General features: G+C 37.4%; 1 protein-coding gene across 4 annotated transcripts in view; it reads right to left on the bottom strand.

The window, feature by feature from the left end:
* CCDC18 (coiled-coil domain containing 18) overlaps nucleotides 1-13,198 on the bottom strand; it is a 114,458-nt gene that overhangs the window by 93,738 nt on the left and 7,522 nt on the right. For all 4 annotated transcript variants that reach the window (XM_010860464.1, XM_010860465.1, XM_010860463.1 and 1 more), the window contains exons 4-6: nucleotides 8,373-8,534; nucleotides 4,266-4,372; nucleotides 2,248-2,376 (exon numbers count right to left, since the gene is read on the bottom strand). In XM_010860464.1, the coding sequence (XP_010858766.1) occupies nucleotides 2,248-2,376; nucleotides 4,266-4,372; nucleotides 8,373-8,534 (398 nt within the window). The remainder of the gene's footprint in view (nucleotides 1-2,247; nucleotides 2,377-4,265; nucleotides 4,373-8,372; nucleotides 8,535-13,198) is intronic.

Here is a 13,198-nt window from a genome sequence, read left to right as displayed (position 1 = left end):
ATATAGTTTCCTGTCCTGTACAGCAGGACCTTGTTATTTATTCTGTGTCTTTATGTTTTAAGTATATCTCTTATAAACTGTATAAAGCTAAACAATCTCTGACTTACACTGGCTTTTTAATCCATTATGATTAATCTCTACCCTCAAAAAAGTCTTTGTAAAGATTTTGACATTTCAATTTTAGAATATTAATATTCATTCTAGTTCTTTAAAAAGTTCCAAGAGTCTTCATATCACATCTCTACCTAAAAATATGAATTGATGTTTTATGCTTCCTGGGTTAAAATACAAATCCTTTGGCATAAAACAAAAAGCCATTTACAGTCTGGACCAAGCCTGTCTTTTTCCTTAAGTCGTACTATATCTGTCCATTTATAAGTACACAAAATTCCTAGCGTTCTTCAGAAAAGATGTTCTTTTGTATTTCTCTGCCTTTGCACATGTTGTCCAGAACACATGCACCCCTGCTTATCCACCTTATGACAGCAAAGTCAATACCCTACCCCTGGACTTCCCTGGTAGACCAGTGGGGGACACAGGTATGATTGATCCCTGGTCCGGGAAGATTTCATGTGCCGGGGAGTACCTGGGCCTGTGAGCCACAATTACTGAAGCCCATACACACAGAGCCTGTTCTCCACAATAAGAGAAGGCACCGCAATGAGAAGCTTATGCATCACAACTAGAGAGTAGCCAGCCCCTCTCTCTCCAAAAGGAGAAAGCCCATGTGAGCAACGAAGAACCAGTACAATCAAACAAAAAAAAAATCCCCTTCCATAAAAAATCATCTCTAAGTTCTGCAGAGAACTAGTTATTCTTTCTGTACTTTTTCTTAGCTATAAGGCTGCTGCTGCTGCTAAGTCGCTTCAGTCGTGTCCGACTCTGTGTGACCCCACAGACAGCAGCCCACCAGGCTCCCCCGTCCCTGGGATTCTCCAGGCAAGAACACTGGAGTGGGTTGCCATTTCCTCCTCCAATGCATGCAAGTGAAAAGTGAAAGTGAAGACACTCAGTCGTATCCTACCCTCAGCGACCCCATGGACTGCAGCTTTCCAGGCTCCTCCATCCATGGGATTTTCCAGGCAAGAGCTCTGGAGTGGGGTGCCATTGCCTTCTCCAACTTCATGTATTATCTTGTTATTTTAAATAACAAGATAATACATGAAGAAAAGATGTTCTTTTGTATCTCATCTGTTCATCTGAGTAAGTAAAGTCTGATTTTCAGACTATTCGACCACACAGTTTATATTTACAATAGCTACAATGGTTAGTGTTTATTATTTATGAAGCACCTTACATTTCTTTTTTCATTTATCCCTCACATCAAGACAATATCATCTTGACTTAATATGAACAAAATGAGGTTCAAGAAGGTTAAATAGTTTCTTCAAGGTAACAAACTCACTGAGACTTTAAAACCTAGCTGGTTTGAGTCCAAAACTAAACATTTCCACTAAGTAATAATGCTTACCAAATATATACTGTAACTTGAACCATACTAACCAAACACTGCTGAGAAAATATTCTTCCAAACTCATTTTAATGAAAAAATGACATAGACAGGATTTGAGCAGGTTTTAGAAGTTTAAATGCACATGCAAACAAATATTTATCTATTTATGACAACTTTTCAAAAACACTTTCTTCATAACATTACTTATATCATAGGATGAAGTTTTAAAACATATTTTTGTTGCCAAAGATGATAAAAATGCAGATTTTGATTTTACCCTGTATAAAAACTGTTACAATGACATTATTATATGGTAAAATCTCATTAAACTAAAAAGCTTTTATCTTTATTAGTTTAAAAGTTAATGAACATTCAAAGTTAATAATTACGTGGTCAGTTATCTAGAAAACTTTATCTTAAGATATGGCTTTAAAGAAAAGACATGGCTTATACAAAATAGATATTTTCGCATTACTTATCTATTCCTAAAGGAAGACCAAACCACATTATCTTATATATTTTATTTAAGAAATATGTAAATGTCATTTCATCGATAATCATTATCAGGCTTTAAGGAATTAATCCCAATTCAAAATGCCAATAACATATAAAGTCTACTCGTGAAAATTTTAATCAAAAATTTTTAAAAATTAAAGGATGAAAAACATTAAATTTTTCACTGACAAATTTCTGAAATTTTTTCTACTTCAAAAACTATGCAGAATTTTAAATAGGTACTATATATTCTTTGTTTTTCCCCTAGAAATACAATTATTTCCTTTAAAAACACATACCTCTTTCCTTGTTTACTTTGTTCAAGTAAGTCCACCTTCAACCTTATACATTCCTCTTGGGACTTCTGCAAACTCTGTTCTTTTTCAATTACCATTTTCTGACTCTGCTCTAATTTATCTTCTGCCTCTCTATAAAATAAAGATACTTTTAAAGGCTGTTGAAGAGATTATTTCAGGTATGCAAGAACAGTTCAACGTCTGGGATTCTATTATTTTAAATCACTGAGTTAAGAGAAACAAATATTTTACATGAGGCAGAGAAAAGGCTTATACATCACTGGTATACTATGAGTTTTAACAAGGAATAAAAGGATGCTGCCATCAAATGATAAATGTGTCTGAAACAAAAGCTGATACCCTATTTAATGATACCTAGAAGCATTAGGTATATTTCAGAAACTAGATAAGGATGACTATTATCACCACCATATCCAATGATTTTTCTGACAGTTGCAAAAAGCAAAAATGAAAATGTAACAAGTATAAATTTCAGAAAAGAAAGACAAAATTCTTTTTTTGCTGATAATATCATTAGCTACCTGGAAAATCCCTGGAGAATCAAAATAAAAATCAGAATTTATTAAAGGTATGAGAAATAGTCCAATTAGAAAATAATTATATTATACAAAAAGCAGCAGCCTTCCTATATTCTATCAATGAACAGGATAAGAACAAATTGGGAATTGCCAGGCAGTTCAGTGGTTAGGACTCTGCACTCTCATTCCCAAGGGCCTGAGTTCAATTCCAGGTCAGGGAACTAAGATCTCACAGGCCACATGGCTAAAAAAAAAAAAAAAAAAAAGAACAAGAACAAATTCACAACAAACAAAAATACAAAATACCTAGGAATAAACATAATATATGTATTACTAAAAAAATTACAAAATTCTGATGGTCATGAGAGATGATTTTAGTGTACATCAGAATCATCTGTAGGACTTGTTAAAACATAGACTGCTGGGTCCCAACTCCCAGAGTCTGTGATTCAGAAAGTCTGAGACCAGAACTGAGATTTGCATTTCTTACATGTTTCCAGATGATGCTCATACTGCTGGTCCCAGAATTAATCTTTGAGAATCACTAAAATGGAACAATATGCTATTTAATATGCATGTATTTCTCATGTATTCAAAACAGAAAAGGAAGACAAATTACAAAGTGCCTGATTCCTTGTATTTCTTTGAATTCCCATCAAAGTAGCGAGCATAACTACGTAGGACAATAAGTAAACTAGTTCATATTAATGAAAACATATAAATAAATAGCTTAGATTTAGTCTTTTTTAGCTGTCATACAACTGCATGTATCCTGCAGCCAAGAATTATGATAAACTGAAAACAGATTCATCAAGTTCTGAGACAGTCTATCTGTGTGTGCATGCTAAGTCACTTCACTCATGTCTGACTCTTTGCAAACCCATGGGGTGTAGCCTGCCAGGCTCCTCCATCCATGGGATTTTCCAGGCATGAATACTGAAGGGGGTTGCCATTTCCTTCTCCAGGGATCTTCCCGATCCAGGGATTGAACCTGGGTCTCCTGCATTGCTGGCAGACTCTTTACCATCTAAGCCACCAGGGAAGCCTGGGTGGGGGTCAAAATTTAACAAGATATATCAAAAATAAGTATTTTAAAGCCGTAAATGGGCTTCTCAGGTGGCTCAGTGGTCAAGAATCCACCCACAATGCAAGTGACACAGGTTTGATCCCTGTGTGGGAAGATCCCCTGGGGAAGGAAATGGCAACACACTCTAGTACCCTTGCCTGGGAAATGGCAGCACACTCCAGCACCCTTGCCTGGAAAATCCCATGGACAGAGGAGCCTGGTGGGTTATAGTTTATGGCATCACGAATAGTCAGACAGGACTTAGCGACTAAACAACAACATGAGATTTCATATGATAAAAACAGACATTGTTAGCAATTTCCCAGGTGAAAATATGGATGAGATTCACACACTCACCTGATGTTACATTCTAATCAATGAAATGTGTTTAAAAAAAAAAAAGCTGTAAATCTTACCTCAAAACTTTATCTTGGGCTGAAACTTCTGCTTCCAAATTTATAATCTGTTCTTCTAAGATTGGTACATTGGCTGCCTGTTTTTGAGCAGATTCAAGCATAGAAACCTAAAACAAAAAACAACTTTCAGAGTACTTTCTTTACAAAATAAATTAATCTATTTGCTCCTTAGTTTCTCTTACCATCTGATGGAAATTCAATAGAACTCCCCAATCATTCTTCAATTATGAAGCTCATCTTGTCTATCAACTTACATGGGCATGTCATCATCACAAGCCAGTCTCATGTAAGCTCCTCCCATTATCCTCAACTTAGTATCACAAGATAACTGGTTAACTATTTAGGGAAAATAAAAGAGAATCTCTACCGATACTAACTAAAAAGATTAATTTCACATAAATCAGAAATTTAAATTTCAAAGATCAAATCATTTAAAATTACATAAAAATACTACTGACTCTTTTTAAAGCCTAAATTTAGAAAACATGATTACTAGAGAAAACCTAGAAAATACAACTTGGACTATGAAGAATGTAAGATGATGGAAATCAACAACCTAAATGGTGTCTGGAAAAGAACACTAAATATTCCCAGAAAAAGGAAGCATGAGGTATATAGTGCAGGACAGTGATGAGGTCTAGAAGAGAAAACTTGGAACATAGTTCAAGATCTCTTTGATAAGTCCCTCCTTTTCCTATGCTCAGAACACCAGGAGTCAAGAGTCACCAACAGCCTTCCACTTAAGAAGAGAGAGAGACAGTTTACTAATCTGGAGAAACTGAACAGGAAACATTTGGGACTCTTGAAACATTTTGTGGAATGATGAGCAGAGATGAGGTAGAGTTAAAAAACAAAGAGATTAATACAGAACAGTCAGCTTCTAGCCTCCTATCCCACCTCATGTGGGGCTATCTCACAGGTAAGAAATCAAAGGATTCTTTGCTGCAGAAATTCAAGAACTTCAAAGTAAAAGACCTCACATATGGATACTGAATGGGAGAAGGGAGATTGCTCCCTGCAAAAGAGCCACCTCCTCAACCATTACCAACAAATGAAGCTCAGTGGACAACAAATCTCACCTTTGCAGAGAGTTTCCAAACAGCATTTAAGTGCCTTCTCTTAAATACAAATAGCCAGAACACCAACATCTGAGAGGTCAAAACAAAAGTTAAAAGCAACTGGCAGAAGCAAGGCAAATACATACATACATACACACACACACAAATCATTGAGAGAGCAATGAGAGGATATTGCAAATACAAAACAATTAGAGAACATGAAAAGTTCTAGAAAATGAAAAATTATGACAGCCAAAATAAAAGATTCAATAGGATGACAACGTTGAGGAAATCTCTGAAAAAGTATCACAAGAAGACAAAGAGACAGAAAATACCAGGCAAAAATTTGAAAGATTTAAAGGACCAATCAGGTTAAAAAAGACAGAAGAAAGAAAACAAAGGGAAAAAAATAATCAAGATTACATAAGAAAATTTTCAGGGACCAAAGGACACAAGATTTCAACCAGAAGATCTTTATGTAACCAGTACAATAAATAACAAAGGTCTACTCAAAGATAAATCACTATGAAATTTTAAAACACCATAGAAAGAAGGAAAATACTAAAAGCTATCATAAATGGAAAAACAAATGAAAGATATCTTACACGCTAGGAAATGTAATTCACAATGGAATTAAACATTCCAGACACACACTAGAGGATATAAGACAAAAAAGCAGTGTCCTAAAAACTCTGGGGGAAAATAATTTTCATTCTAGAATTCAATCAAGTGTTGGGGAGAAATTAAGACATTTCAAACAGGCAAGGAAGCTACTGGAAAATATGCTTCAACTACAGAAAGAGTAAACCAAGAAAGTCAACATGAGATCCCAGGAAACCGTAGACACAACCTGGAAGAACATCAAAGAGAAGTCCCAGGAAGACAGCTGGGCAGCAGGCCTGAAGGGTAATAAGCCCAGAAAGGACAAGACATTAAGATCCAGAACTGTAACTACTACACAGACTTTGCTAAAAGGTCAATTATGAATATGTTGTCCAGTACAAAGCGGAGCAAAAGATTTCCAAAAGCGGCACATACACAACATCAAAGCTGAGACCTGCCCTGGAAAAGGCAACCTCCCTAAAAAATATTTTATTAAACAATTTAGAAAATGCTGAGATAGGGGACTTGCCTGGTGGTCCAGTAGTTACGAATCTACCTTCCAATGCAGGATACACAGGTTCGAATTCTGATCGGGGAACTAAGATTCCACATGCTGTGAGGCAACTAAGCCCACATGCCACACCTGGAGAGCCCAAGCACCAGAACTACTGAGCCCATGCTCTTCAACAAGAGGACACCCCAGTGAAGATCCAGCATAGCCAAAATGAAATAAAATAAAACTCAATAAGCCAAAATACCCCAGTTCTTAAAAAAAAGAAAAACAGAGAAGTATATAAAATACAAATATCTTACTGCCTAGAATAACCATTGGTGTATTTATATGCTCAAAGAAAGGAACACTTAAAATGTTAATAGTTCAGTAGTTAATAGTAAAACTCTTAATATCTCTAAGACTTCAAATAATTAAGCCTCTATGACTTTAAAAAGAATCTATAGGGGACTAAAAAGTTAAAATATAATAAACAGACATATCAAAAGAAATGGCAAATGCACTGAGAAGGTAAATCTCATAAGAAATCAAGAAAAACAAGATATTTTTGCCTCAAAGAAATTTAAAAGTATAGTTTTGTTTTGTTTTGTTTAATCAGTAGACCATTGAATGTAGACAGAGTGCAGTAAATGCCTGAAAAAACACTTTCTGTGTGATTTGACCATTCTGGAAATCTACCCCAGAAATAAATCCCAAACACCAAAAAAGTTTTATGTTCACTGCAGCATTTTTCTCCTTAAGCACAACAGTGTACTTTATTTTGGTTGAAAAGAACAAAAGAAAAATAAAATACCTCCCATAACTGTACTACTTAAAACAATTATGTCTAAAAAACAAAGTCTCACTATGACGCTCTAATAGTTACCAGAGTTATAGCACAGCCTTTCTTTCCTTATATACATCATATGTATATATATATACACGTACTAAAACACAAACATTTAGACAAATATGCTCATTTTATAAAAAAAAAAAACAGATTAGTTACTGTGTGTTTGTTTCTGCCACTAAATATTTCAGGTAAGTTTCTGAGTGCTGACTGTACAGATACCACTCTAAGTGCCTCTACAAATATCATCTAAACTTTACAAAGTCCCATGAAAGTCAAATAACTTTGCATTTTAGTACTCATATATTGATATATGTTTTAGGTCTGATATATTAATATATTGTAGTACTGATACATTGATATATGCTTTCACCTTAAGTAACAAAAGTAAGCTTGGTAGCAATTAATTATATGTATGCATATATATATATATATATATATATATATATATATTTACCATGCCCCTATTACTGGACTCTTTCATTTCTTCTAATTTTTTTGCATAATATCAATCATATAGAAAAATAAAGGAAACCACTTAAACAGGGGAGTTATTAAGTTATGGTATACTCACATAAGAAAACATTAATGCTACCATAAAAAATGGTTGTTGGAAGAGCTAGGTAAATGCACCAAAAAATGCTTAGACTATATAAGAAGTATAAAACACAGGAAAAAACAAAACTATTCAAATGTGTAATATTCAATTATATGATAAACCAATAAAGTAGTTTCTAGATCACGGAAACTGGGTTATCTTTCTCCCTTTTTTCTATTTTTGAAGTTTTCAACAATGAGGATGTATTATTGTAAAGAAGATAAGTAAGCTATATATTTTCTTTGTACAAGAAGCAAAACCACACAAATTGGTGATCTTAAGAATTTTAAGAAGTTCTGACTTATCTAAATGCATATATTATACAAGTTCCTCTAAATAATTTTCAAGTATTAAATTCATATAAAATTGATTCTTTAATAGGTTGATATATTATCAAAATAAAAATCATTATATATAACACATTAAGGTAATACAAGGAATATTTTTCCAATTACAAATCTCAAGAGATTCTTTTCTGTTGGCATAGTCACCATTTCAAGAAACATACTTTTGCTCTTGACTGTGTCAATTCAAAGTGGACAGATTCTATTTTAGTCATTAAAGAATGATTCTGTGAAACTAAACAAGCATTCTGTTGCCTAAGTTTATTAAGTTTCTCTCGAAGACTTTTGATTTCCTGATCCACAGGGGTAGATGATGAAAAAGACATCTGAAAAATGAAAAAGAACAATCTATTTTGAATTACTTCACTAAGTATTATATATAATACAATGAACAATTATCAATAAAATGACTAAGTAGCTCAGAAAAATAGGTTAAGGTACTTAGTGTTGGGGAAGATATGTGAGACAATCAGTGCTCTCCTCAGCAGATGGTGAACAAGTAAGTAAATACATTTGGCTTGTAAAACAGTGGTACACTTTGGAAAAGTTCTTGGTATTATCCAGTAAAGTTGAACATGTTAAGACTCAACAGTATTACTCCTGGGTATAAATCTGATAGAAACTTTTGTACCTGAAGATTATATAAGAATGGGAAGAACTGAAATGCCCACAAACAATAAAATGGATAAATTATTCTTTGCGTGCTCAGTTGCTTCAGTTGTGTCCTACTCTTTGCGACCCTATGAACTGTAACCCACCAGGCTCTTCTGTACATGGGATTCTCCAGGCAACAATACTGGAGTGGGTTGCAATGCCCTGCTCCAAGGGATCCTCCCAACCCAGGGATGGAACTCATGTCTCCTGCGGCTTCTGCATTACAGGTGGATTCTTTACTACTGAGCCACTGTTAACTGTACATATATTTCTATTATACTTTTTTGAATATATATTTTATAATAAAGTATTTTAATTTTCATTCATTGAGGTTTCCAAAACATGACTTAATTTTATTTTTTGAATAAGTAATGTATTTATATAATTCAAAAGTCAGAACTATATATAGAAGAGTACATACAGAAGTATCATTCCCATGTTTAGTAAATAGGTAACCATTTTTACAAGTTTCTTACTTATAAATTTTTGTATAACACAAATTAGACAGCAGAAAAACAGGAAACTCCTTCTATAGGAGAGTCATTAATTAAGTTAGGATCTTAAATCTAGTCTTCTAGTGCTTCCATATACATACACAAACAATACAAATTACCCACCCCCGACAACAGCTCTTATGTAAAACCAGAATAGTAAATATGGTTTTTCACTTCAACAATACATCCTGGCAATCTCTCCACAATCAATTCAGTGAGAAACTCCTTTTTTCTTTTTACCCGCTTAGCTGCAGTATTCATTGCATATTTATTCAACCAATATCCTATTACTGGACAACTGAGCTATTATTAGTCTTTTGTTATGACAAACAAGGCCTCATTTTATACTTATGCAGGTAGCTTTCCAGAAATAGGATTTCCAAGTTAAAGGTAAACAAATTTGTGGTTTTAGTAAATATTACCAAATGTCTCTCCACTGAGATTATATCACTTTGCATTTCTACCAGCAATGTATGAGAATGCCTATTTCCCCCTAATATCACCCACAAAAATACAGTGCCAAACTCAGGATGTTTAATAATCTGGTAGTGAATTTCTCTTTTTATGACTGAGATTGAACTCTTTTTATTTGTTTTAATTTCCTTTCCCATTCATGCCTTTTGCATATATTTCCACTGGTTTGATGATTTTTCCTTATTTCTAGTTCTTTATATATTAAAGAGCTTTCGTTTGTCTTTATTAGGCATTATCAATAGTTTTCCCCTTTTAATTTGTCATGTAACATTTGATTTTGCTTAGGGTAAAACACAATGATGTCAATGAAGGCATATATACAATAAAAAGTCAGCAATTTGAATTAGGATACACATCAAATTTCTCAAAATTACATACTTTTTGTAGACAAGGAATTTGAATTCATTTTCTAAAATGCAGGCTCAGATGGCTTCATCAAGCAGCTTCCTTACTAAAAGAAAATCTCTCAATTGCTAGCTCTCTTAAGTGGGAAGAGCAAATTTCTATCAAAAAAGTTTATGATGTACATATGTAACCATATGTATATATGAAGAAGGAATTCAAAGGGCCTGGACTCCATCTTAGGCCTGTTCATGCTGATCATGCCCAGCCACCTTTCCAATGGACTCTGAACTCTGTGTTTAGTGCCTATGAGTACAACAACAAAAGGATAAGACCCGCTCCAGACAGGGGAACCTTGAAGATCGTATCTAGGTTACTCATCGCCTCAGAGAAATATATACTAATCACCCCTTCCTCCAGACAGGCCATAAAATTTTCTGTATCTATTGGAGTGTAACCTCGGGTTTATTGATTACTGGCTAATTGCTTGACTGAGCACATCCTGAGCACATGAGCACATAGCATGTGAAATGATGGGGTTATTGGGATTGTATTTTCCTTGGTTTATGTAAGTCTCAAGGAATTTGGAGTGGTGGGTTCAGACACATAATACACACGGGGTATAAAAGATTTTCAGATGCTGGTCAGGGTCCTTGGCTAAGAGGAGACTCTGCCTTGGGCCCGCAGGTGTAATAAACTGCACTCCACTATCTGCATTGTCCTTCTGAGTGAGTTTGTTTCCCGGAACGCGTGGCTGCAACATTTGGTGCTTGGGCCGGGAACCTCCTCACTTTGAGGAGACAGGTCTCATTTGAGGCCACCCCGAGGCTTTGTGGCTTGAATCTCCTAGAGGGGGGAAGTCGCCTCGCCCCTCTGGAAGAATTCAGCCTTTCAACGCCCCATTTCTTCACTTTGGCAGGTAGTGAACGGCAGCAAGGGAACTGAGCGCTCAGATGAGGAGGAACCCACTCGGCAGGGTGGAAGAGGGGGCCTGATCACCCCCCTGGGAGGGACTAGAAGGGGCACGGACCTACAGGGGCCTGGAATAGGCAGGCAGCAGCAATTGCTCAGTACTCAGGTCGACAAGTGTGCTACGGTTTAGGAAGGAAATTTGTAAAGGTCATTTAGGAGGTGTGTCCACGCCATCTCAGGGAAAATTATTTACCAGCGATCGCCAGGGGATTTTTAGGATAGAAAACTGGTCCTTGTATGCTCCCCTAGGAGGTGTCCCATCTGCTGTGAAATTCTTGACCCCCTCAGAATTGTTAGGCTAGAAGGAAGGGGATACATAAGTGAGTATGAATTGGCCTTCCCAGAGATGGCCTGGGACGTGGGATGTTTAACCCATCTGTGTTTTCATCCGCACCTGATCAAGCCCACCAAGGCAGAACAGACTTTAAGGGAGAAACAGTCTGGGACCACGTGGTGTTCTGGTTCGGTTGTGCTGACCAGCAGGTGAAGGCATGCCGATCCCCCTTCTCCCTCTGGCATCTGGCAGGTAAGGCTCTTCTCACCCCAATTAGGAAGGAGGCAGAATGGCAATTTAAGTGTCATTGAGTGGAAATATCAGAAGTATATACAGTACTGAGAACTTCGTAGACAGAACGAAAAGGAAAAGTAGAAGAAGGTCCGAGAAGGTAAGCAAGATGGGAGGAAGTGAATCTAAGGCAACTGTATTGGAGTGCATGATTAAAAATTTTAAGAAGGGATTAGGAGGAGACTATGGGGTGAAGATGAAGCCTAACCACCTCCACATACTCTGTGAGGTCAAATGACCCCTATGGGAGTAGGATGGCCACCAGAGGACACCATGAACTTAATAATAGTGGAAGCAGTCTATACAGTAGTCACAGGAGAGCCAGGACACCTGGATCAATATCCACATATTGACTCATGGCTAGGGTTAGCTCAAGACCCTCCTACTTGGACAAGGTTCTGTATCCAGAAGGGAAAGGGAAAAACATTAATGGCACAAAAAAATGACTGATGATAAAAAAGGAAATTCTATAGGATTTGGACAGGGATGACCTGACCCCTCCCCCATACCGGATAACGACGCGCCTGCCTCCCAGTGCTCCACCAGGACCGGAGGCCGCCTTAATGCCCAATCCAGGGCCAGGTGAAGTCCTGCAGCAGTCGCTGCTCCTCTGCCAGCTCTCCCCAAGGTCATAGAGCCGCCACCTTGGCAGGCTCCGATCCCGATGACAGAAGCCTCTGGCCAACACATCCAGGATCAGGCTCCAGCCAAACCGCCCAAGCTATACCCACCTCTCCCAGTGAGTAGTGACAAGATTGGAATTAAGCAGAAACTGCACTGTGCCAGAGAACCGGAGGGAACGAAAGAGAACAGACAAGAGATTTGCAATGCTAGCTGCTGCTCTGGGAAAGTTCATCTCGGGCCCTCCTGAAAAACCTCCTCTGCCCCAGGGACAGGACAGTCCTTCAACCGGTCCCAGTGGAGGCCCTGGGCCCCGTTACAGCCAAACCAGTGTACCCGGTGCCGAGCTTTTGGCCACTGGAAGAATGAATGCCCTAAGGCAAGGAAGGAAGAGGAAGCTCCTGCAGTTGTGGGGCTTGCTGACTTGAAATTTAAATAAGGCTGCCAGGGCTCAGAGATATCAGGTCCCCAAGAGCCCATGGTAACCTTAAAAATGGGGGACCAAAACATTGACTTCACGGTGGATACAGGAACAGAACTGTCGGTAGTAAAACCTGTGGCACCACTGTCCAAAAAGACTACTGCTGTAACTGGGGTATCAGGAGAAGAGATGATTAAATCATTTTGCCAGCCCAGAAAATGTCAGATGGGGGGTGGGCACCAAGTGATTCATGAATTCCTCTACATTCCTGAGTGCCCAGTACCCCTGTTGGGAAGAGACTTGGTCTCCAAACTAGGAGCACAAGCGACTTTCTCCCCTGAGGAGAGGCCCCCCGTCCTGGATGGACACTGTAACTTATTTGCTCTCTCTCTCAATACCACCCCAAGATGAGTGGAGGTTGCATGAGCCTCTGAAGGAAGACCCGGG

This window comes from Bison bison, unplaced genomic scaffold, assembly GCF_000754665.1.
Source record: "Bison bison bison isolate TAMUID 2011002044 unplaced genomic scaffold, Bison_UMD1.0 scf7180017864466, whole genome shotgun sequence".
NCBI lineage: Eukaryota > Metazoa > Chordata > Mammalia > Artiodactyla > Bovidae > Bison > Bison bison.
This window is presented reverse-complemented; position numbering and strand designations above follow the sequence as displayed.